This window comes from Gopherus flavomarginatus, chromosome 1 (genome assembly GCF_025201925.1).
Source record: "Gopherus flavomarginatus isolate rGopFla2 chromosome 1, rGopFla2.mat.asm, whole genome shotgun sequence".
In the NCBI taxonomy this organism is placed as follows: Eukaryota; Metazoa; Chordata; order Testudines; family Testudinidae; genus Gopherus; species Gopherus flavomarginatus.
The window spans coordinates 2,078,963-2,102,363 of NC_066617.1; the positions used below are offsets into that span (position 1 = coordinate 2,078,963).

The window sequence follows — 23,401 nt, forward strand, 5'->3', positions numbered from 1 at the left end:
GCTTCAGGGCAATGAGTTTACTGGGTCTCAGGTCAGCAGGTGTCACATCCACTGACTCCCAAGAGAGGCCGAGGAAGGGGTCCCTCAGGGTGAGGCCAGTTCTTTCCCCTCCCTCTGGCCCTGGGCAGGTGGATGAACCCTGGGCTGGCCCAGGATCCCCCCGTTCCAACTGACCGCCGTGCGCTGGGTCAGGACTGGGGTTTGCCTGGGCCGGTGCTGGGATGCCGGGGGGGGTGGGGGCACTAGCAACAGCTCGTGGGGGCAGCTGCTTCTAGGGTGCAAAGGGCTTCGGGTTCTTGGCTCATTCTTACTCCTGCACACCCCTGCCTGGGCCATGCTGCCCTCTGCCGGACACAGCAGCCATTGCCTTCACTGAGCAGGAGAGCACCCTTCCTCCGGCCTCTGGCCATTTTCTGCTGCCAGCAGGTCTGGGCAGAGGGTCTCTGCTCCCAGGGTCTCCGAAGCTTGTCCCTAGTGGGAATGTAGAGAGCAGGGACTGGGCCAACACCACCCCCTGCACAGCCCCCGGCACTCCACAAGGGGCCCCAGCTGGGAGCTGCACGTGACCTCGGCCACATCACCGGAGCAGGCAGAGCCTGTGACCCTGGCAGATCTGGCCCTCCCGGCCTGCTGGGAACCCTAGGACAAAAAATACCTCTGGAAAACAGAGCAAACCCCAGAGGAGCCCGCTGCCCCCTTGCAAGGACAGAAGACAAAGCCCATGTTCCAGGCATGAGACAGGCCGGCTCTTGCCAGCTATGGGTTCGGGGCTGACAAACTGGAAAAGAAACCAGGGGACATCACGGGCCATTGGATCAGGAGTCACTTTGTCCCCAGGGCGACAGGGGAGACGCTGAAATGAGAGGACCCTTCTTCCCACCCTGGAACCAGGCACTCACATGGAGTGGTGCTTCCTCTGGCTCCCAGAGAGAACGTGCTCTAGCTTGGGGGGCAGCAGCAGCTTCTCCATCCAGGGTAGCCCGAGCCACATGCTCAGCCGGGGCCGTGGGGGAGATCAGGCTGGAGCGAGGGTCTCGCATCAGGCCAGCACGCTGGGCGCTTTGAACCCCACTTCAGGCACCAGGGGCCTGGTTTCCAGCTGACGTCCCTGGGAACATGCGTGTTCTCGGCCTGTTAAAATCAGGCTCTGGGTGTCGCCTGGTTGGCCCCCACACTGGAGTCACTCCCAATTAGAGGCTGCATTGTATAAACCCCAGCTTAGCCAGCCCCTAGGCAAAGGGGTGTGTGCGCGAGGGAGCAGCACCCTGCAGAGCCCCAGGGTGGCCCTCTCCCCAGCCGGGGGGGTTCACATCCCCTGGCTGGGGGTCTCCTCCCGGCCCTGCCCCTCTCCACTCACCCACTGCTGCTGCACTGCACGGCTCCGGCCCCCCGTGCCCCGGCCCCGGCCCCAGCCCCATGCCTGGGGTGCCCTAGATGGGCTTTACAGCCGCCAGAGCGTTACCATTAATTAAGGGGGGTGGGGGGTTTCCTGATTTTGCCCCCTTTCAGGGAAGCTCCCCTCCCCCCCCTTATGGGAGACGAGGGTCAAAGGTCCCCAGTAAATTCACACACCGAAATGCAGGGCCGCCCCTCCCCCCAGCGGGACACGGCTCCGCCCCTCCCCCGGGCTCCGCCCCCCGCCGGCGGCCCCGCCCCCAGGCCCGGAACCCCGCGGCGGCCGCGCGTTTCCGGCCGGAGCCGTTTCGCGCCGGACTCGGCCAAGATGGCGGCGCCCAGGGGGCAGCGCGTGCGGGGCGGGCGCTGAGCGGCGCGGAGCCCGGGCCATGGCCGGCCTGACCCTGCTGGTGCGCGGCCTGCCCGCCTCGGCCCGCGGCCCCGGCCTGGAGCAGCTCTTCGGCCGGCTCGGCCCGCTCAGGCGCTGCTTCGTGGTGACCCGCAAAGGTGGGGCGGGGGGGCGGAGCCGGCGGGCGCTATGGGGCCGGGGCTCGGGGGGAGCGAGCCTGGGGGTCTGGAGGAGCAGGTGGTCGGTGGGACCCTGGGGGGCTGCGGAGTGAGCCTGGGGGAAGCAGGAGCCGTGGGGAGGGGGGTCTGGAGGAGCGGGGTGGTGGTGGTTGGGGGCAGCTGGAGCTATGGGGCGAGGGCTCGGGGGGAGCGAGCCTGGGGGTCTGGAGGAGCAGGGGGGGTGGGCCCCTGGGGGGGTGGGCAGTGAGCCTGGGGGAAGCAGGAGCCGTGGGGAGGGGGTTCTGGCGGAGCGGGGTGGTGGTGGTGGTTGTGGGCAGCTGGAGCTATGGGGCAAGGCCCTGGGGGGTGGGCAGTGAGCCTGGGGGAAGCAGGAGTCGTGGAGTGGGGGGTCTGGAGGAGCAGGTGGTTGGTGGGACCCTGGGTGGGCTGCGGAGTGAGCCTGGGGGAAGCAGGAGCTGTGGGGAGGGGGTTCTGGCGGAGCGGGGTGGTGGTGGTGGTTGTGGGCAGCTGGAGCTATGGGGCAAGGCCCTGGGGGGTGGGCAGTGAGCCTGGGGGAAGCAGGAGCCGTGGGGAAGGGGTTCTGGCGGAGCGGGGTGGTGGTGGTGGTTGTGGGCAGCTGGAGCTATGGGGCAAGGCCCTGGGGGATGGGGAGTGAGCCTGGGGGAAGCAGGAGCCGTAGAGTGAGGGCGGCGGGAAGCAGGAGCATGGAGAGGGGGATCTGGAGGAGCGGGGGTGGTGGTGGTTGGAGGCAGCTGGAGCTATGGGGTGAGGGCCTGGGTAGCGGGGAGCAAGCCAAGGGGAAGCAGGAGCTGTGCCCCCCTGAGGGTGGGATGGAGTGGGAGAAGGGAGCAGTCTGAGCTCGGGTAGGTAGTGCCGGGGTCCGCAGGGAGCAAGGCAGGGAACTGGGTCTTGGGGCCCCCAGTTGGGGCAGGGAAAGAGCCCAGTTCCCCTGATGGGGGAGTGGGACCCAGGCCTGGTGGGGAGCGCAGGGGAGGCCTGGAGTGTTGGGGGGTGAGGGGTGTGGGTGCAGGGGGCTGCATCTGGAAGATCTCAGGGGCTTGGGGGAGAAGGTGAGTCTCTGGAGCTCATCTCCTGGAATCTCCATGAGTTGTTCCGGGCAGGGAGGGGAGTGGATCCTTGGCCCTGGGAGACCCTGTCCCAACCCTCACGCCCCCTGTCATCCCTCCTGTTGCTCTGTGGCCGCTAGGCAGCATGCCCTGGCCAGCCCTGAGAGTCAGGATGTGGGGTTCAGGAAGAAGCTTGGACCCATCCTAGCAGAAAAGGGCTTTCAGCAGCTTTGTGGCTTCCTGCAAAGGGGCCTTGTCACTGCAAAGCCTGGTGTCCTAGAACACCCAGAGCCCCTCACCCGCCCCCAGGGGCCCTTGGCAGAGCCTGGTGAGGTGCCGGTCACGCTGCCTGTCTTTTGCAGGCAGTGAAACCTGCCGTGGGTTTGGCTATGTTACGTTCTCCCTGCTGGAGGATGCCCAGCGAGCCCTCAGGGAGGTCACCACCTTCGAAGGCCATGAGATCAAGGTGGCTGTTGCGAAGAAGAAGCTGAGGGAGAAGAAGCAGCTGCAGCTGGGTGAGTTGGGAACAGTGGCTCTGTCGTGGTGATGCTGGTAGCGCAGATCCTGGCATTGCAAAGGAAACTGCTCTCTGGGAGCTTGGCGCCTGTCGGCGTGGGTGCTGGCTCTGTGTTGCTGGAGACGGACTCTTCTCTCTGCCCACCGCGTGGGGGCACTGCGGGCAGTGTCTATGCGAGCTCCCTTCGATGTGTCTCAGCTCTGCTCTGGCAGGAATGCCCCTGTGGAGGGGACGGTGCCAGGGCCAGTTAGTCCCCCTTGTGCTGGTGTGCTTTGTGATGTGGGCACCTGTCTGTGGAGAGCTCCTCCCCAGCTCTCTTGCCACGCTGGCCAGCCAAGGGTGGCCCTAGTGTCATAGTGCTGCTGGGGAAGAAACCTCTCGTCCCGTGGCTGCTGTGTCATTCGTTGTGATCTCTGCCCGGTACATGGCTGGGGTGTCCAGGCCCCTAGGCTAGGGGGAGAGTGGGGTGGGTGTTGGTCAGGGCACAGGATTCTCCAGAGACTGCCTTGGGTTCAGTAACTCGTGCCTGCAGGTACATGTGCTGCCATGTGGCTCCCTTCAACACAGCCGGCAGGCCCTGCAGTATCGTGCTCACTTGCACTGCTCTCTGTTCATTAGACACCCCGGAGACCCGTCCAGAAGAGCAGAAGCCGAAAAAGCCAAAAGGGGCCCCCAAGAAAGCCAGGCTGATCATCCGCAACCTGAGCTTTAAGGTAGGAGCGATGAGCGGGATCACTGGTCCTGTGGCGTGCCAGGCGGCTCTGCAAGGCGAGATGACAGCCCAGGGCTCAGGCTCTTACGTGCGGTGACTCTGATGCTGTCTGTGTCTGGCACGGAGCTACAGCTGAGCAGTGAAATGAGGCGGGAGGTGGCACCTGCTGGGAGTCGCTTCTGAAGGGTTCTGGGGTTTATAATCTGGCACCGTCGCTGCTTTTCTACTGGCATGGGCTGGAACTGGCTTCAGAGCCGTTCGTGGATAATCCACAGTGGGCACCAAGGGCACCGTCCCTTCCTAGCGGGCTGCCCACAGTGCTGCCCGGCCCCCCCAGCCCATCACCCCACGGAGCTGGCAGCGCAGAGCATACACCAGCCCCTGTGTTCCTGGTGAGCTCAGAAGCTTAGTTACCTGGTGAGAGAGTGCTTGTAACCCCGCTCGCTCAGCCCAGCTGCGTGTGTTTGGGGTGAGGCCTCCAGCTGCCTTGCTCCTGCTTCCTCAGTCTGATCCCCCCGTTCTCCCCAGTGCTCAGAAGATGACCTGAAGGCTCTGTTCTCTCCCTTTGGAGCTGTCCTGGAGGTGAACATTCCCAGGAAAACAGGTAGGGCTTAGTCGGCTACCAGCGAGGGGGAGCCCATGTCTCCACACGGGGGAAGTCAGAGGCCTCTGGAGGCTCAGGTCACTTGTTTGGATGCCAAACATCAGAGCTGGCACATGATCGTCCCGGCCATTGGTATCTTAGACACCAGGCCTGTTGGTGAAGCCCTTTCCAAGCGAGACCCCCATGTTACAGACGGGGAGCACCTCCCTCCAGGGCACCGCAAGGCAGCAGGAAGAGACCCCAGCTCTCGGATTCCCAGCACAGCAGCCTGGCTGCTTGACTGTGCTGCCTTCTTGATAGCTCCTGTGTCCTCCACGGCCTGGCGAAGGCTCTTCCCTGGGGCAGCGTTTCTACCACAGGATCCTTGTATGTGCTAAACAAGAAGCAGGAATGGGGGAAGGTGGGGCTGGCACATGCCAGGTTGGGGTCTGCTAGGCTGGATGGTGTCTGAGTCCTCCCAGCATGCCTGGACTGAGCTTCTGGGGCATCCCCTGGGCATGTCCTGAAGGGGATTGCTGAGCCCTGGGCTCCCTGCCCTCGGCCCGGTGCGCTCTGAGCCTTGATCTTTTGCAGACGGGAAGATGCGGGGCTTTGCCTTCGTTCAGTTCAAGAACATCCTGCAAGCGGGGAAGGCCCTGAAAGGGATGAACATGAAGGAGATCAAAGGTAAGGGCCCCCTTGTCCCCTGCCATGCACCAGGCTCCTCCAGAGCTAGCCTGCGGCGTTGGGGTTCCGGGGAAGACGCCCGTGGTTTGTCCACTGCAGAGTCTTGTACTGGCCTCCCAGGGTTCATTGGAGCCCCGCTGTCATCAGCCTGGAAGGAAAGCTGAGGCAGCGGCTCTGTGGAACTGCCAAACCGCTCCCCTGCGCTGGAGCTGCGGCTCGGTTCTGTGGGCACGTCCTGCACTTGGTTCCGGAGGGGGAGTAGTGAAGGCGCCTCCTGGCACTGTCCCCTGGACTCTGCTCTAGCTGGCTGGTTTAGCCCATCTCAGTGCTGCTCGCCCAGCGAGCTAGGCCTGGCTCTCCTGGCAGCTCTCCTTGTCTCCCACAGGGCGCACGGTGGCTGTGGATTGGGCGGTGGCCAAGGATAAGTACCGAGCCATGCAGGCAGGACCTCCCTCCGGTGAGTGACCTGCAGCCGTCCGGGCGTTGGCAGCACGGCTACCCGCCCTGGGATGGGCGGCTGCTTTTCACAGGCATGTGGATTACTGCTCCATGACGTAGCTGGGTGGGTGCTGGCTGGTTGGTTACTGTCATGGACTCACAGGCCCTGGGCTCTCTCATCTCCATACAGTCTCTGGGAGGAACCTCCCTCAGTGTGACGGCCTTCCATGAAGGTAACACTCTGTCCGGCATTAGGCTCTTTGGGACCGTACCTGTGAGCCTTCAGCAGGTCTCTCTCACTCTCAATCGCGCTGGACCCCTGGGGCCTCCACACCCAGAGGGAGCTTTGTCTCCCCCGCCCCCGGTCTCTAGCTGCAGTGACTCTCAGCCAGCATAAAACTGAAGGGTTTGTTGGGCGTCGGAACCCAGCACAGGCAGTTCTCTGGGCCCACGGGCCTAGCAACCCTCAGCCCAGTCGATCTGGGTCTGTCCCCATCCAGGGGGCTCAGGCCACTCTTTGTCTCCAGTCCAGCAGCGACCTCCTTCCTCCCGACCACCCTCTGTCACGTGCCTGCAAGCCCTCCCTCCATGCCTTGCCTTCAGTCCCAGGCAAACAGGTCACCTGGGTCCGCTCTCTTCCATCCTTTGTGCCCTCACTGGCTGGAATCAGCTGGTCAGGTCACAGGGTCCTCTCTCATCCACGGTCCTACTGGCCAGCTTCCAAGCTGGGCTGCTCCTCCCAGTCACCAATTGCTAGGGTATCCAATCTCCAGCCCGTTGTCCGGGGTCCCAGCTGCTAGACGAGGTCACACCTGATCTTCTGTATCAACAGACTCCTCCCACCCCATTGTTACACACACAGCATACAGGGAAACCGAGACCCACACAATGTTCATCAAAACACTAAGGAAATCCCCCGCTTCGTCACTGTTTACCTCCTTGTGTCAGGCAGGGGAGCTGGGGGGACGTGGGCTGGGTGCTGTTCGGAGTACACGGGCTGAGTGCCCAGTGGTAACAGGGCCGCAAGGGGCAGTGCACCTGATCGCCTCTGAAACACCCCTGAGAGTCCTGAACCCAAAGCTGGGGCACTGAGCTGTCCTGCCTGGCCGACTCCACTACCTTGGGCCTCCCCACCCCATCTCTCCACCAGTACCACAGCACGGGTGAGCCGAATGGCACTGGCCTGGAGTTCTGGGACAGGACCTGGGGCTTGCGGGCTGTTCTGCCTTGCGGTTCAGGAAGAGGGTGGCCCAGTGACTAGAGCGCTGGCCTGGGGCTCAGGAGAGCTAGAGTCTTTTCCCAGCTCTGCCACAGCTGCTGTGTGACCCTGCCTCAGTTTCCCGTCAATAACACAGGGCAGTCAGTGGCCCTTCCCTGCCACAGGTGTGTTATGTCCCTGAGTGCCTGTGAGGCTGGATCACGTGGGGAGGAACCATCTTGTTCCTGGCTGAATTTCGCTCCCTGCCACGTGTGGCTCTTCCTGTGCCTTTGTTAGCCGCAGTGGCTCTGACTGCCCTGAGGGAAATGAGGGTAGCGAAACCCGATTTCTGGGAGTGGGGGGGCTGTTGCCCTGCGTGGCGCTGGCTCATCTCCCTTGGCGATTCTCACCCCAGGGGACAGGGAGGAGAAACACAGCCAAGCCCAACAGCAGGACTCTGGGTCCGAGAACGCCAGTGAGGAGGAAGAGGAAGGTGAAGCGCTGGGATCGGATGAGCTGTCCAGCTCGTGGGTGCCAGGACGGTGAGTGAGTGACTGACCTGCTCCTGGGCTGCAGAGGGTGCGGCTGGCTGGATCTGGGGTGTCTCCATGGGAGCCTCATCTGCGCTGACCCCACACCTCTGTGTGTCCCATCGGCGACCTGTGTGACCAGGACATGGCCCTCGGGCAGCGGGTCATGGTGCAGCACAGCTCCATGAGCCAGGGCTGCTTTATGGCACCATAGGGTCATCCTCGTTGGCAGCTCCTGGGGACTCACTTGCTGTGGTCGACCCCCATGCTCCTGACTCCTTCCTCCGAGATGGTTTCCACTTGTCACATCTCCCCTTAAACTCTTTGACGGAGGCACCTGGAGACTGTGGTGCTGGTCGTGTCCCAAGGCAATGGCCGGGCTGCCGGGGCCTGGCTCTGCCCATGGTACGGGGTGTGTGTCCCACGGCGATGGCTGGGCTGCTGGGGCCTGGCTCTGCCCATGGTACTGGATGTGTGTCCCACGGCGATGGCTGGGCTGCTGGGGCCTGGCTCTACCCAGGGTGCCGGGCTGCCGGGGCCTGGCTCTGCCCATGGTACTGGGTGTGTGTCCCACGGCGATGGCTGGGCTGCTGGGGCCTGGCTCTGCCCAGGGTGCCGGGCTGCCGGGGCCTGGCTCTGCCCATGGTACTGGGTGTGTGTCCCACGGCGATGGCTGGGCTGCTGGGGCCTGGCTCTGCCCAGGGTGCCGGGCTGCCGGGGCCTGGCTCTGCCCATGGTGGTAGGCGTGTGTCCCATGGCGATGGCAGGGCCTGGCTCTGCCTGTGGTGCGGGGTGTGGTTCCCATGGTGATGGCTGGGCTGGTGGGGCTTGGCTCTGCCTGTGGTGCTGGGCGTGGTTCCCATGGTGATGGCAGGGCCTGGCTCTGCCCGTGATGCAGGGCGTGGTTCCCATGGTGATGGCCGGGGTGGCTAGCAGGGCCTGGCTCTGCCTATGGTGCTGGGCATGGTTCCCATGGTGATAGCAGAGTCTGACTGTGCCCGTGGTGCCGGGCATGGTTCCCATGGCGTTTGCCGGGATGGCTGGCAGGGCCTGGCTCTCCCTGCGGTGCTGCTCTGTCCCCTCTATTTCTGTTCTTCGCCCCCATTCTTTGCTCAGGAGTTTGCCACCTCGAACTGCGTAGAATCCTGGGTGCTGCACTAGCAGCAGCTGGGCCTCTGGCACCCCAGGCCCCCCGCCAGCATGTGCTGCCCTCCCAACTCTGCTCCTTGCCAGCAGGGCAGCGGCTCTCCTGGATGCTCAGCCTGGCTCTCACTATTGCAGGCTCGGGAAGGGCACCGCTGCCACCCGCGCAGACAGCAGCGAGGAGGAGGAGGCCGGCGAGGCTGCGGGCGAGGCAGAGGATGAGAGCGAGGCGGAGAGGGAAGAGCCTGAGGGCTCGGGCGAGAGCACTGCAGTCTCAGAGGAGGATGATGAAGGTTTGTTCAGTTACCACGTTGGGGCGCTTTGCTTGGACCTAGCCTGGCTGCTGGCTAGGACAAAGGAGCTGGGATCTCCTGGGGGCTGCCAGCCTGCTGGGAGTGGCTGCTCGCCAGCCCGGGCCCTGCTTACGTGCCCCATGGCTGAACCCCACACTCCAGGAATCGCCCCAGTTGGCAAGGAACCCTGATCCTCTGTGCGGTGAGTCGTAGCAGTGACGGGAACACGCACGTGGGAGCAATGGGACGAGTGGTCCCAGCCAGCTCGGACTGAGGGGCAGTGACGTGAGTCGTGGAGCAGCTGCTGCTTGGCCAGCGTTGAACTGAGCACCTGGAGGGCAACCCTGGGCAGGCAGAGCTCTGGACTGGGCCTCCATGAGGTGTTCTGGGGCTACCTGGGGCTGGGAGGTGCCTCACTTCCCACTGGCCTTAGTGTGTGGGAGCCCTGTGTGTGCCGGCTGCGGGTCAGCTCCCCACTAGGCCTCGCTGTCCCTCTGTGCTTAGCAACAGGCAACTCCAGCCCCTGCTCTGGCCACTCGCAGCATTCCCAGATCCACTGCTCCCCAGGGACCAGCACAGCCCAGCATGCCCACGTCGCGGCAGGTCAGTGTTTGGTGTCCCACGCAGCGCTTCACTGGGATCATAGCGACAACAGCCCAGAGGAGGGGGCAAGCGGCAGCAGGCGAGAATATTGGGAACCAGCAGTCATGTGTCCAGTCAAACCATCCCATCTGTTCTAGAGCCCAGACACTTGAGTGTCACACGGAGCACAGCTCCTCCTGAAGTCCATCCAGCGCGTTTCTCGACACAGGCCTCGCGTGCCGCCCTGTGGCGACTTACTGTGCCTGTATCCAGCCATGGGGTCCCCGTAAAACTGTGCGTCCCCTGTGCCCCTGCTGGGGGCATCCGGGGTCCCTGGGTGACAGACTGGAGCTCTGGGTTCTGTTCCTGGTTCTGCCAATGTCTCCCTGGGTGACACAGGGGGTAGCACATGGGGTGCTTTGCCCTTGCCTTGGTTAATATCTCCTTCCCCTTTAACACACCCCCCCCCATAGGCTGTACCCAGGGGACCCACCTAGCCCAGAGGGGTGAAAGGGCTATGTGACGATGCAGTTCTGGCGGGACCCAACTGAGAGTGCCAATTCAGGACAAATCGCTTCAAACGGCAGTTACAGCCCAAGGCTGGGGTTTTTCCACCTCTAAGGCAAACCAAACCAGCCAGACATAGAGGACTTTGGTCTCACCCCACTGGCTAACCACAAGTCACACAAGCAATTTCCTTAGACACTCCAGTCTCACCACCAGTCCCACTCGTCCTGGGGATGAATGGTTATGAAAACCAACACCCCAATAAAAGAAAATGGTTCTCTTGATCCCAAAGGACCAAGCCCCAGACCCAGGTCAATACACACATCAGATCTTACCCACAAAGCACGCTGTTGCCAATCCTCTAGAATCTAAAGGTTTATTCATAAAAGGAAAAAGATAGAGATGAGAGCTAGAATTGGTTAAATGGAATCAATTCCATACAGTGATGGCAAAGTTCTTAGTTCAGGCTTGTAGCAGTGATGGAGTAAACTGCAGGTTCAAATCAAGTCTCTGGAGTACATCCCCGCTGGGATGGGTCATCAGTCCCTTGTGTAGAGCTTCAGCTTGTAGCAAAGTCCCTCCAGAGGTAGGAAGAAGGACTGAAAACAAGATGGAGACGGGGCATGAGCCTTATATAGGCGCCTCCAGGTGTAAGAACCAATTTGTCCTTACTGTGGAAATTACAGCAAAATGGAGTCTGGAGTCACATGGGCAAGTCCCTGCATACTTTGCTGGGTTACAAGGCGTATCTGCCTCCTCTCAATGGGTCAGTTGTGTAGCTGATGGTCCTTAATGGACCATCTAGCAGGCTAGGCAGAGCTAACACCAATTTCTCAGAAGCACAGCACGCTTTTGAGATACAGACAGTGTAGAGCCAATATTCATAACTTGAACTACAAAATGACACACACATATAGACAGCATAATCCTAACTAGCAACCCATAGCCTGGTCATAGACACCTTATATGACCCCCTTTACATAAGATTTGGTGCCACTACAGGACCTTGGTTGCAACCCTGTTCTATATGGTCCCAGATTATATGAATAACGTCACAGGCTGTGCCAGCCATGCCCAGTGGTTCCTCCCGCAGCCTGCTGCGTTAGTGAGAGGGAAGGTTTGGCAGGGACCCTCCCACGTTGTCACGCCCCAGCGACTGGCAGGGGGAGCGGAGAACCCAGCCTGTTCCCTGCCCAGTCTGGGGCCCAGTTGCCGAGCTCACTGGAGCGATCATGTGCCTGGGGCACTGACTGCATGGCTGATGGGTTTGCCGTGGGGAGAAGCAGCTGCCCCGGATGGCCCCCACCCGGTGCCCAGGACTCTGCCTGGCTTTGTTCTAGACGCCGACATGGCCAGGAAGAGGAAGAAGGGCCTGAAGCAGCCGTCCGACGTCGCCGAGGGGAGGACTGTCTTTATCAGGTGGGTTAGTGACCCAGCACGAGACCGTCTGGCGCGGCACGAGCACCTCTGACGGCCGGAGCTCTGGACGGGGGGTGCACAGGCCTCTGAGAGGCAGGGAAAGCTACCTGCTGCTGGGAAGTGTGGGAGTACCAGAGTGCGGACATGGGGCTCACTGCCTAGCCCTGGGGACATGCTGTTTCCCAGGGAATAGCGGGGTGTTTGACCCGGAGCTTGTATGTGCGTGGAGGTGACTGCCACAGTTCCCCCTGCTCCTGGGCTGACACCAGGAGTCTCACCCCGCTCCCCGGAACACTCTGCTTTTCCCCACTCCGCTCCCTGCCTGGGAGAGACTCCCCCACCGACCGTTTCCTTGGCCCCATGGCAGGAGTGTGAAGTGAGCTGTGCTCTGCCCATCAGAGTTGGGCTCTGCCAGGGCTGGGCATGCTAACCCTGCCGCCCTCCCTGCGCTTCCTCTGTGCTGCAGGACCCTCCCCTCTGCCCGCTGTACCCACTCTGTGCCGCAGGGTCCTCCCCTTCCCCTGCCACAGGACCCTCCTCTTGGCCCACTGCGCCTTTCTGAGCTGGGGAACCCCGCCAACACATCCCCTGCTGCGGGACCCTCCACTCCCCCCGCTGTGCCCTCCTGTGCCACGGGACCCTTCTTTCTCCTCGCCCTGCTGTTGGGAACAGTCACTGTCTCCTCTCCCCTTCTTAGGGGGTGTATGTGGGGAGGGGGACACTTACACCCCTTCCTGGAGAGCCCCTGGCAGAGGGCAGGGCCTGGCCTGGGCATGCAGGGCAGTTGGCTGCCACCTTCTCCTCTGAGGCTGCTGGGGCCACGTGGGCGACTGGGTCAGTGGTGGGCAGTAGGTCCTGCTGGGGGAGCTGCAGGCAGTGGCACGGCCTCACGTTTGGAGCACCCGGCAGGAACCTGGCCTTCGACACGGAGGAGGAGGAGCTGGGTGAGATGCTGGAGCAGTTTGGGGACCTCAAGTACGTCCGCATTGTCCTGCACCCGGACACGGAGCACTCCAGAGGTAACACCTGCCTCGGGCCAGGGGAGACCCTGCCAGGGCCCCCCAGGAAACAGCCCCCCCCCCCGTCGCTGCCAGTGCGTCATCCAGGCCTCAGGCCTCTACTGCAGCCACGTCCCTGGCAGGGAGCCGGCTGGAGGGACTGGGGAGGGGTGTATTGGCAGGCAGGGGCTGTGCAGTGCCAGGGAGTGGGGCAGGGGAGGCCTGGGTGCTGTGGCGCAGGGGGATGCCCAGTGCCAGAGCGTGGGGCAGGGGAGGTCCAAGTGCTGGGGAGCAGGGGGGTTCGCAGTGGAAGGGGGTGGGGCAGGGGAGGCCTGGGTGCTGTGGTGTAGGGGGGTGTGCAGTGCCAGAGTGTGGGGCAGGGGAGATCTGAGTGCTGGGGAGCAGGGAGTGCGTGGAGGTGGGGCGGGGCAGTGCGCAGTGCTGGGGGGTGCGCAGTGTAAGGGGGTGGGGCAGCAGAGTGTGCAGTGCTGGGGAGCAGGGGGGCATGCAGTGCTAGAGGATGGGGCAGTAGGGCATGCAGTGCTGGGGAGCAGGGGGGTGCGCAGTGCTGGGGGTGGGACCCATAGCTTGCTCCATGGAGGTCCTGGTGGGACAGGCGGTGCCTGGCACCGTGTCCTGGCTGCCCTGGTTCGCGCCCGGCTGGGATCTCACCCCCGTGTCTCTTTCCAGGCTGCGCCTTCGCCCAGTTCACCACCCAAGAGGCTGCCCAGAAGTGCCTTGAGGCTGCCCAGGACGACAGCGAGGTGAGTGGGGCGCAGGGGAGTCCCGAGACCATTGGCACTCCGGTGGGCCCACGTCTGACATGGCTGGGGTGGGGGGAGAGCCCTGCCCCCCTTGGTGTCATCCATAGGGGCGCACGTGGCTCTGAACGCACCTCAGTGCATCCTCCATGGAGGTGGGAGGAGGACTGACTTCTCCCCTCCTCCCTGGCTCCCCCCTGCTGCCCCATCCCCAGCATCTCATTGGCTGTCTGGCTCCCTCGCAGGGCGGGGGACTGCGGCTGGGCGGGCGCCGGCTGCACCTGGACCTGGCCGTGAGCCGCGACGAGGCCCAGAAGCTGCGAGCCCAGAAGGTGAAGAAGCCGACGGGCACCCGCAACCTGTACCTGGCTCGGGAAGGCTGTGAGTTACCTGGCTCCGGGGCGATGGGCACTGCTGCCCGCTGGAAAGGACCAGACAGCTCCCTCTCTGCTGTGCTGCCCAGCTCCCTGGGAAACCCTCTGTGTGCCTCCTAGTGCCAGGGTCCCGGGACCCCTCCCCATTCCTACCCCTCTGCTGAGTCTCCCCCTCTCAGTTTTGAACACACCCGGGACCTGGCAGGGGACGCCTGCCCCCGTACTGCACCCCCCAGTGCCCTGGCTAGTTCATGCAGTACTGGAGTGACTCCCGGCTGGGAGAGCCGAGCTCAGGGCAGGCGACGCCCCAGCCTGTCAGCATGTTCTGTGATTAGATTTCACCCCCTGGAACAAGCAGAAAGCAGTCCAAGCACGGGGTCCCAGGCAGTCCCCCAGGGCCCTGCCGGTCTGTCCCCCCGGGGAGCTGGGCTGGGCGATAGCTGGTTGTCACAGGGTGTGGGGGAGTCAGGGCCCTGCACCCCCTTTTCCTGTGATTCACCATGACACTCAGCCAGCCAGTAACACAGAAGGTTTATTAGGTGACAGGACACAGTCCCAACAGGGCTTGTAGGTACAACCAGGACCCCCTGGCCAGGTCCCTCTGGGGGACAAGGATCTTAGACTCCAGACTTGGGGTTCCCTGCCTCTTCCTAGCCAGCCCAAAGCTGAACCCCCCCTCCAGCCGACTCACTCCCCTCCCCCGGCTCCTCCTCTGCAAAGGTGTCACCTGGGCCCACCCCCCTCCTGGTTCAGGTATCACCCCCTGCTCTCCCATCCCCCATGCAGACAGTGCCAGTAAAACTAGACACATTCCCGGTCAGTCCGCCCCGCTCCCTCCTGCCTCACACTGGTCCCTTCCGCCAACTATCACAGCAATCTTCAGCTTCCTCTCAGGCCCAGAGGGCCAGTCACTTCCCCGGGCCGGGGGCAGGCTGGTCCCAGGCCTGTAACACGCTGACTGACGGTTAGTAGCTAGGGAAAGGGACTGACAAGGTTGAAAACAGGTTGAAACCCTCTCCAGTTTCCAAAGAGGCTAAGGAGCTCCCTGTGTCCTCGGGGGCTGACCCACGCCAAGCAGAGTGGGCATCTCTTTGCCCCTCAGGCCAGAGAGCAGAAAAGATCCAGTTTCTCCTTGTTGCCCACCAGCTCCTAACTGGCTGGAGTCTGCGTCCCAGCTTCTGCTGCCTCTCTCTGGTGGGCCCCGTCAGGACGCGTAACTCCTCGCTGTGGGGCACTGAGCGTGGGGCCCCGAGCGGTCCCTGGGGCGGTTCTAATGGCTCCTCCCTCTCCTTGCAGTAATCCGGGCCGGCACCCAGGCTGCCGAGGGTGTCAGCACGTCTGACATGGCCAAGAGAGCGCGGGTGAGTGGTGGGGGCATCCCTGCCAGTGGGCTCTGGCTGCCCACTCCCAGGGGAGGTACAGCAGGCACAGACTTTGCTTGGCAAGAGCCACCTGGCGGCAGGATGGCACAGGGCGCTGAACTGGCGGCAGGATGACACGGCCCCACGGGGGGCACGGGGCTGGCGGCGGGAGGGCGCGGGGCCCCCACGGGGGGCACGGGGCTGGCGGCGGGAGGGCGCGGGGCCCCCACGGGGGGCACGGGGCTGGCGGCGGGAGGGCGCGGGGCCCCCCACAGGGGGCACGAGGCTGGCGGCGGGGGGAGTTGCTCTGAGCCCTCTGTCCCCTGGCTGTAGCGGAGGGCAGGGCTCTGTGGCGGGGGACGCTGTGCTGGGCCCGCCCTGTAACCCCCTCCCGGCGCCTGCCCCCTCCCAGTTTGAGGAGCTGAAACGCCAGAAGCTGAAGGACCAGAACATCTTCGTGTCCCGCACGCGGCTCTGCATCCACAACCTGCCCAAGGCCGTGGACGACAAGCAGCTCCGGCAGCTCCTGCTGCGCGCCGCCGGTGGGGGACCGGGCCTGCGCATCAAGGAGGTGAGTCCCTTCTGGGGGGAGCAGCTGGACAGGCTCCTGAGCTGGGGAACTATTGGGGGGAGGGGGATCTGATTTGGGAGGCTATGTGGGGGAGTGCTGGGGGGCTGAGCTGGCTCCCTTATCACCCAGCCCCTGCCAGGTGGGTCGCAGGTGACACCAGGTGTTCTCTGGGGGACTGCAGTGAGCTGCTAGCTCAGCCCTCAGTCCGCACTGGGGCGGGGCCTGGTGGGATTATGCCGAGGGACCGATTGGTTCAGGGGCCATGTGTGCGGGCCTGAGCCGTTTGGCGTGTGTGTCATGGTGCCTGCGCACAGATCCCCGTGTGCATCCGCCGGCAGTGCTGATCCTGGCAGGAGCAGCAGGTGCAGAGGGGTTACCGGGCCAGGTGCGCACCACTGCAGCGTGGGGTGGCGCTGGTGGGGTGCCGTGCTGTCACCATGGCCGGTCGAGAGCGGGTCGGTGGCTGTGGAGGCGGCGACAAGGGAAATGAGCACGTGGCAGTTGGAGCCTGAAGACAGGAAGTGACTCTGGGGCGGTGAGGAGCCCCCGCTGGGGTTCCTGGCTGGAGGGGGAACTCTGGCCGTGGGGCGGTGAGGAGCCCACACTGGGGGTTTGGGGGTCCTGGCTGGAGGGGGAACGCTGGCTGTGGGGCGGTGAGGAGCCCGTGCTGGGGTTTTGGGGGTCCCGGCTGGAAGGGGGGATCGCTGGCTGTGGGGTGGTGAGGAGCCCGCACTGGGGGTCCCGGCTGGAGGGGGGACACTGGCTGTGGGGCGATGAGGAGCTCGCGCTGGGGGTCCCGGCTGGAGCGGGGGAATCGCTGGCTGTGGGGCGGTGAGGAGCTCGCGCTGGGGGTCCCGGCTGGAGCGGGGGAATCGCTGGCTGTGGGGCGGTGAGGAGCCCCGCTGGAGTTCCCGGCTGGAGTGGGGACGCTGGCCGTGGGGCGGTGAGGAGCCCGCGCTGGGGTTCCCGGCTGGAGGGGGGACGCTGGCTGTGGGGCGGTGAGGAGCCCGCGCTGGGGTTCCCGGCTGGAGGGGGGACGCTGGCTGTGGGGCGGTGAGGAGCCCGCGCTGGGGGTCCCGGCTGGAGGGGGGGATCACTGGCTGTGGGGCGGTGAGGAGCCCGCGCTGGGGGTCCCGGCTGGAGGGGGGATGCTGGCTGTGGGGCGGTGAGGAGCCCCGCTGGAGTTCCTGGCTGGAGGGAGGATGCTGGCTGTGGGGCGGTGAGGAGCCCGCGCTGGGGTTCCCGGCTGGAGCGGGGACGCTGGCTGTGGGGCGGTGAGGAGCCCCGCTGGGGTTCCCGGCTGGAGCGGGGACGCTGGCTGTGGGGCGGTGAGGAGCCCCGCTGGGGGTCCCGGCTGGAGGGGGGATGCTGGCTGTGGGGCGGTGAGGAGCCCGCGCTGGGGTTCCCGGCTGGAGCGGGGACGCTGGCTGTGGGGCGGTGAGGAGCCCGCGCTGGGGTTCCCGGCTGGAGGGGGGACGCTGGCTGTAGGGTGGTGAGGAACGAGGTGTGGACGAGGTTCGCAGGAGCCCCCAGGCTGCGGCTGGGCTGAGCGTTTCGTGCAGTGATGTGCTCAGAACTCCAGGCTCCTGCTCGGCCGAGGGGCCCCTGGGGTCCCGGGTGGGTCAGTGGCAGGTTCGGACGGGGTTGGGGGGGGCTGCTCTAGGGGTCCCAGTGCGAGGGGCTCCCCTGACCCATGGGTGGCCAGGTCAGTCCAGAGCTGCAAAGGGGAGCTGGAGGGCCCATACTGGGGGCGTTAGCGAGGGCCTGTGGGTTGGGCCATGTGCTGTGGGGGCTCCCAGCAGATCCCGGATGCGTCTCTCCTGTCTCTGCAGTGCCGGGTGATGCGGAACCTGACGGCGCCGGTGGAGAAGGGCCAGGGCCAGTCTCTGGGCTACGCATTCGTGGAGTTCGAGAAGCATGAGCACGCGCTGGCTGCCCTGCGCCGCACCAACAACAACCCACAGCTCTTCGGGCCGCACAAGGTGGGGGCCGCCCGCGTGGGCCGACTGCGGGGTCCTTGGCAGCTCCTGGGGGCTGCAGTCCCGGCACCCAGAGAGCTGAGCGCTGGAGGTGTGTGGGGCGGGGGTGGAATGCGCCAGGTATGGAGGTGGGTGAGGTGCCCACATTGGGTGCCAGTCGGGGTGGGGGGCTCCCGGCTGGAAGGGGGAAGCGTGAGGTGGGGGTGAAACGCACCTGCTGTAGGGTGGCAAGGAGCCTGCACTGGGGGTCTGGCAGGGGTCTAGGGGTCCTGGCTGTGGGGCGGCGAGGAGCCCACACTGGGGGTCTGGCAGGGGGCTGGGGGTCCTGGCTGCAGGGGGGTGCACTGGCTGTGGGGCAGTGAGGAGCCCATGCTGGAGGTCTGCCAGGGGCCTGGGGGTCCTGGCTGCAGGGGGGTGCACTGGCTGTGGGGCGATGAGGAGCCCGCACTGGCGGTCTGGCAGGGGGATGGGGGTCCCGGCTGCAGGGTGGTGCACTGGCTGTAGGGCGGCAAGGAGCCCGCACTGGGGGTATGGCAGGGGTCTAGGGGTCCTGGCTGTGGGGCGGCGAGGAGCACACTGGGGGTCTGGCAGGGGGCTGGGGGTCCTGGCTGCAGGGGGGTGCACTGGCTGTGGGGCAGTGAGGAGCCCATGCTGGAGGTCTGCCAGGGGCCTGGGGGTCCTGGCTGCAGGGGGATGCACTGGCTGTGGGGCGATGAGGAGCCCGCACTGGCGGTCTGGCAGGGGGATGGGGGTCCCAGCTGCAGGGTGGTGCACTGGCTGTAGGGCGGCAAGGAGCCCGCACTGGGGGTATGGCAGGGGACTGGGGGTCCTGGCTTTGGGGCGGCGAGGAGCCCATGCTGGGAGTCTGGCAGGGGGCTGGGGGTCCTGGCTGTGGGGCGGTGAGGAGCCCGCACTGGGGGTCTGGCAGGGGGCTGGGGGTCCTGGCTGTGGGGCGGTGAGGAGCCCGCACTGGGGGTCTGGCAGGGGGCTGGGGGTCCTGGCTGTGGGGCGGTGAGGAGCCCGCACTGGGGGTCTGGCAGGGGTCTGGGGGTCCCGGCTGCAGGGGGGTGCACTGGGTGTGGGACAGCAAGGAGCACATTGGGGGTCTGGCAGGGGGCTGGGGGTCCTGGCTGTGGGGCGGCAAGAAGCCCATGCTGGGGGTCTGGCAGGGGTCTGGGGGTCCCGGTTGCAGGGGGGTGCACTGGCTGTGGGGCGGCGAGGAGCCCGCACTGGGGGTCTGGCAGGGGCCTGGGGGTCCCGGCGGCAGGGGGGTGCACTGGCTGTGGGGCGGCGAGGAGCACACTGGGGGTCCCGGCTGCAGGAGGTGCACTGGCTGTGGGGCGGCGAGGAGCACACTGGGGGTCTGGCAGGGGGCTGCGGGTCCCGGCTGCAGGGGGGTGCACTGGCTGTGGGGCGGCGAGGAGCACACTGGGGGTCTGGCAGGGGGCTGGGGGTCCTGGTTGTGGGGCGGCGAGGAGCACACTGGGGGTCTGGCAGGGGGCTGCGGGTCCCGGCTGCAGGGGGGTGCACTGGCTGTGAGGCGGCGAGGAGCACACTGGGGGTCTGGCAGGGGGCTGGGGGTCCTGGCTGTGGGGCGGCGAGGAGCACACTGGGGGTCTGGCAGGGGGCTGGGGGTCCCGGCTGTGGGGCGGCGAGGAGCACACTGTGGGTCTGGCAGGGGGCTGGGGGTCCCGGCTGTGGGGCAGCGAGGAGCACACTGGGGGGCTGGCAGGGGGCTGGGGGTCCCGGTTGCAGGGGGGTGCTCTGGCTGTGGGGCGGCGAGGAGCACACTGTGGGTCTGGCAGGGGGCTGGGGGTCCTGGCTGTGGGGCGGCGAGGAGCACACTGTGGGTCTGGCAGGGGGCTGAGGGTCCTGGCTGTGGGGCAGCGAGGAGCACACTGGGGGTCTGGCAGGGGGCTGGGGGTCCCGGTTGCAGGGGGGTGCACTGGCTGTGGGGCGGCGAGGAGCCCGCACTGGGGGTCTGGCAGGGGGCTGGGGGTCCTGGTTGTGGGGCGGCGAGGAGCACACTGGGGGTCTGGCAGGGGCCTGGGGGTCCCGGCTGTGGGGCGGCGAGGAGCCCGCACTGGGGGGCTGGCAGGGGGCTGGGGGTGCACTGGCTGTGGGGTGGCGAGGAGCACACTGGGGGGCTGGCAGGGGGCTGGGGGTCCCGGCTGTGGGGTGGTGAGGAGCACACTGGGGGGCTGGCAGGGGGCTGGGGGTCCCGGCTGCAGGGGGGTGCACTGGCTGTGGGGCGGCGAGGAGCACACTGGGAGTCTGGCAGGGGGCTGGGGGTCCCGGCTGTGGGGTGGTGAGGAGCACACTGGGGGGCTGGCAGTCCCTGCCCCTGTGCGCTGACCGGGCTCTGCCCCACAGCGCCCCATCGTGGAGTTCTCGCTGGAGGACCGCAGGAAGCTGGTGCTGAAGGAGCAGCGGGCCCAGCGCAGCCTGGTAGGTGTCACGGCTCCGCCCTGGCTGGGATCCCGCGTGCACCCGTGGGGGCGGGGGCACGTTCCCTGCCCCGCGGGGAAGTGCAGCTGGCTGGAGGGCGCCGGATGGGGGTGGGGGGCTGATGTCGCAGGGCTGCGGGGGAGGGCAGTGTCTGGGGGCGCGCACTGGTTGGTGCAGGGAGGGGTGGGGGGTACGGGGTTGGGGCTGGTGTCGGGGGGGTGGGGAGCCGACAGTGGCCAGGGGAGGGACAGGGATGGCGTCACGAGGCCAGGGTGGGGTGGTGTGCTGGGGGGCACAGGGTCGGGGCTGGCATCACAGGGTTCGGGTGTGGGGAGCAGCCCTGGCCCACCCAGCCTGGGGTCCTGCTGTGATGGTACCTGCTGTGTCGGTGGCAGCTCCCACCCAGGCGGGTGCCAGCAGCCAGCTGTGCCGGGGGGGGCGGGGGGGACTCGGGGCAGCTGGTCCTGGCAGTGCTGGGGCCAGGATCCCAGACTGACCCGCGAGCGCCGGCAGGGGACACTCACCTTCTGTTTTGTGCAGCAAAAGCTGAGGGAGAAGCAAGCAGCAGAGGGGCAAGGACCTCCCCGGGGGACTGGGCCTACGGAGATGCCTCAGAAGCTACCCCCGGGCCCCAAGGGACAGAAGAACCCTAGAAAGCGGGGCCGCAAGGGGCAGGGAGACGCCGCAGGTCCCCAGAGGCAGGAGGACCCGAGGGGCCCCGGAACGCAGGGCCCCAAGGGGCAGGGAGGTGCCCCAAGTCCCCAGAGGCAGAAGGCCTCGAGGGGCCCCGGAACGCAGGGCCCCAAGGGGCAGAAAGACGCCCTGGGCCCCAAGGGGCAGGGAGACGCCGCAGGTGCCGTGGGGCAGCAGAACCCCAGGAAGCGGAGCCCCGAGGGGCAGGGGGCCGGCACCCCGTGGGCTGGGTTCCAGACCAAGGCGGAGGTGGAGCAGGTGGAGCTGCCGGACGGGACGAAGCGTAGGAAGGTTCTGACGCTGCCGACTCACCGGGGGCCCAAGATCAGGTAGGAGCCGGGCCCGGGGAGAGGGTGTGTGCGCGGGGGGGTCTGGTCTCTCCCTGGTCTGGGACCAGCAGGCCTGGAGGGCAGGGGAGCAGTGGGAAAGCGCCAGGCTCAGGGCCTGTTGCTCACGCTCTCGGCTCTGACCCCAGGCAGCGCGACAGGGCCAAGCCGGCTGCACCGAAGAAGCCGAAGGCCCAGGCCAGCCAGCGACGGCGCGAGAAGCAAAGAGTGGCGCCCAGACAGGTGAGGGGGGGTTCGGGCAGGGCAGACCTGGGGTGCCCGGTCCTGTCCATCTGGGGGGGCTGCCGCAGCAGGATTGGATGTAGGGGAGAGCGTCCTGCTGGGGTTGGATTCCTGCAAACAGCCGGGCTGGGCGCCCTGCGGGTTCGTGGGGGCGGCACCCAGAGCCCCCTGCCCGCCGGATCTGGCACGTCCCATCGCAGCGAGCGCTGAGAGACGCTTGTTGGCCCAGTTGTGCCTTGGCCTGGCTGCGTTTCCTGCTGCATGTCACCTCCCAGCCCACCTCCCTCTCCTCCCACCCGTCCCAGTACCCATCCTGTGCCCGCCGGGCCGTTCCTTGGGCAGTGCGCTCCCTGTCCATCACAGGGATCCCAACCTCCTTCCTCAAAACCTCGGGAGCCCCCTCCCCTCGCCCCACCTGCTCCCTCCAGCCCGCTCACCCCGACCCCTGCAGGATTCCTTCCTCCTTGCCCCACTAACCCTTCTGGGCCTGTCCCTGGGACACCCCCCCAGTGCACCACTTCCCAAGGGTGGGGGCGCAGAAACTCTCCATGCCCCACGGCAGCTCCTCTGCTGAGCACAGGAACTGGCCCTCCCGCTACTGCCTCGGCTGGTGGGGGACGTGTCCTGAGCTGGCACCTGCAGCCCCTGGCTCTGGCTCCTCTGCCCCGGTTCGGGAGGCTGGTGCTGAGCCAGGCCTCGCCATCTCTGTCCCTCGCAGGTGCCGGGGAAGAGGCGGAAGCTGGTGAGGGGCCGGGCGGAGGCCCGCTTTGACCAGCTGGTGGAGCAGTACAAGCGGAAGATCTTGGGCAGTGCCCCGAGCGCCCCTGGGGCGAAGAGGAGCAAGTGGTTTGAGAGCTGAGCACCCCAGAGCCGCCGGGGGGGACTGTCACACCACAGAGCAGTGCCAGCCTGCCCCCCACAAGGGGCTCCGTGTGTGCCGGGCGGTGCCTGCACCCTACACCCTCTGCCACCCCGCGGCGGGGGGGCCCATCCCCTTCCGTTGGTTTCTCAGATTTTTATTAATTTAAATCTTCACTTCTTTTAACCTGGGAAGAACCAGGTCTCGTCTTTGCTCATCTGGGGCACTGTGATGGGGGGAGGGGATCTGGCCTGGCCTCGCCCACCCCACCCCCCGTGGCAGGGATTGTTCTGCTGGACTCTAGCTAATGGGGTGTTTTTCTCCCTCGTGTGCCCTGGTTCTCCAGCTGGCAGGGGGCTGGCACCCAGCAGTGGGGTCCGGCGAATGTCCCTGCCCGCGGGGAGCCAGTAGCTGCTGGCTTAACCCTCATTCCCTGGCCAGGGCCTGGCGCAGGAGCAACCCTGGTAATATGTGGCTGGGCCCAGCCCGGGCCGTCCCTGTAGGGCCCATGGGCCCCCCACCTGTTCCCAGGCGCTCAGAGCGAGAGGAGCAGGGCTGGGGCCTGGCAGAGCTGTGGGACCAGGGTGGGGAGCGGACACTGGGGTACCTGGGGAGCAGGTCTGTCAGTCATCATGGGGGCCCCTCCCCACAGGCCATACAGGCCTTATGCTGTGACTGTCTCTGCCCCGGCGCTGAGGAAGTAAACTCTGCTTTGACGATGGCGCTGGCCTTCCCGGGCTGGGCTTGGCTGGGCCTGAGCGACCCGTTGTGAGTCGGGGGTTCATCACAACACCCCACGGCCGGCTGTCCCAGCTGGCTGTCTCTCTTCAGAGAACCTCCGGGGCTGCGGGTCGGGAGTGAGGGGCACCAGCTGAGCTTGCGGGGAAGCCCACGGCTGGGCTGGCAGGGGGCTGTGGTTGGCGCAGGGAATTTTCCCATCCTGCTGTTGTCTCCATTTGATCCAGAGTAAGTTTCATTTTCTCTGCCGCCTGGACGTGTCGAGGGGCTGCTGGCAGCAGAGTCCCTAGTGCTGGCTGAGTGCTGGCACCAGCAACCTCACGGGGGTCTCGGTCTCGCTGCATGGCTGGGGTGAGGATCATGCTGGGGCTGTCTGAGTCAGGCAGACAGCCCACCGCAGGTCCTGCTTGTTCTTGAGCAAACTCGCTAGCTGCTCCCCCTCCACCAGTGG

At 65.9% G+C, this 23,401-nt stretch overlaps 2 protein-coding genes across 3 annotated transcripts in view; one reads left to right on the forward strand and one right to left on the reverse strand.

Moving 5' to 3' along the window:
• Positions 1 to 23,401, reverse strand: part of LOC127051249 (uncharacterized) — a 385,487-nt gene that overhangs the window by 156,330 nt on the left and 205,756 nt on the right. The window lies entirely within an intron of this gene.
• Positions 1,736 to 22,398, forward strand: RBM28 (RNA binding motif protein 28). Of its 2 annotated transcripts, XM_050952727.1 has the most exons (20): positions 1,736 to 1,902; positions 3,353 to 3,505; positions 4,126 to 4,220; positions 4,748 to 4,823; positions 5,397 to 5,489; positions 5,875 to 5,946; positions 7,541 to 7,667; positions 8,937 to 9,091; positions 11,521 to 11,599; positions 12,509 to 12,618; positions 13,288 to 13,361; positions 13,604 to 13,739; positions 15,029 to 15,093; positions 15,506 to 15,664; positions 17,497 to 17,646; positions 20,017 to 20,091; positions 20,632 to 20,839; positions 20,909 to 21,113; positions 21,260 to 21,353; positions 22,072 to 22,398. In XM_050952727.1, the coding sequence occupies exons 1-20, from the start codon at positions 1,785 to 1,787 to the stop codon at positions 22,210 to 22,212; spliced, it is 2,385 nt and encodes a 794-aa protein (XP_050808684.1). In that variant the 5' UTR covers positions 1,736 to 1,784; the 3' UTR covers positions 22,213 to 22,398. The 2 variants fall into 2 exon arrangements, with proteins under 2 accessions (XP_050808684.1, XP_050808674.1); XM_050952717.1 differs by having other exon boundaries at positions 20,632 to 21,113.

What these genes read in the sequence shown, in the direction of transcription:
- RBM28 (XM_050952717.1), top strand. Translation starts at nt 1,785, where the DNA reads ATGGCCGGCCTGACCCTGCTGGTGCGCGGCCTGCCCGCCTCGGCCCGC. An exon ending in GAACATGAAGGAGATCAAAG is followed by an intron (nt 5,490 to 5,874) that starts GTAAGGGCCCCC and finishes TGTCTCCCACAG; the next exon opens with GGCGCACGGTGGCTGTGGAT. An exon ending in CACCGGGGGCCCAAGATCAG is followed by an intron (nt 21,114 to 21,259) that starts GTAGGAGCCGGG and finishes CTCTGACCCCAG; the next exon opens with GCAGCGCGACAGGGCCAAGC.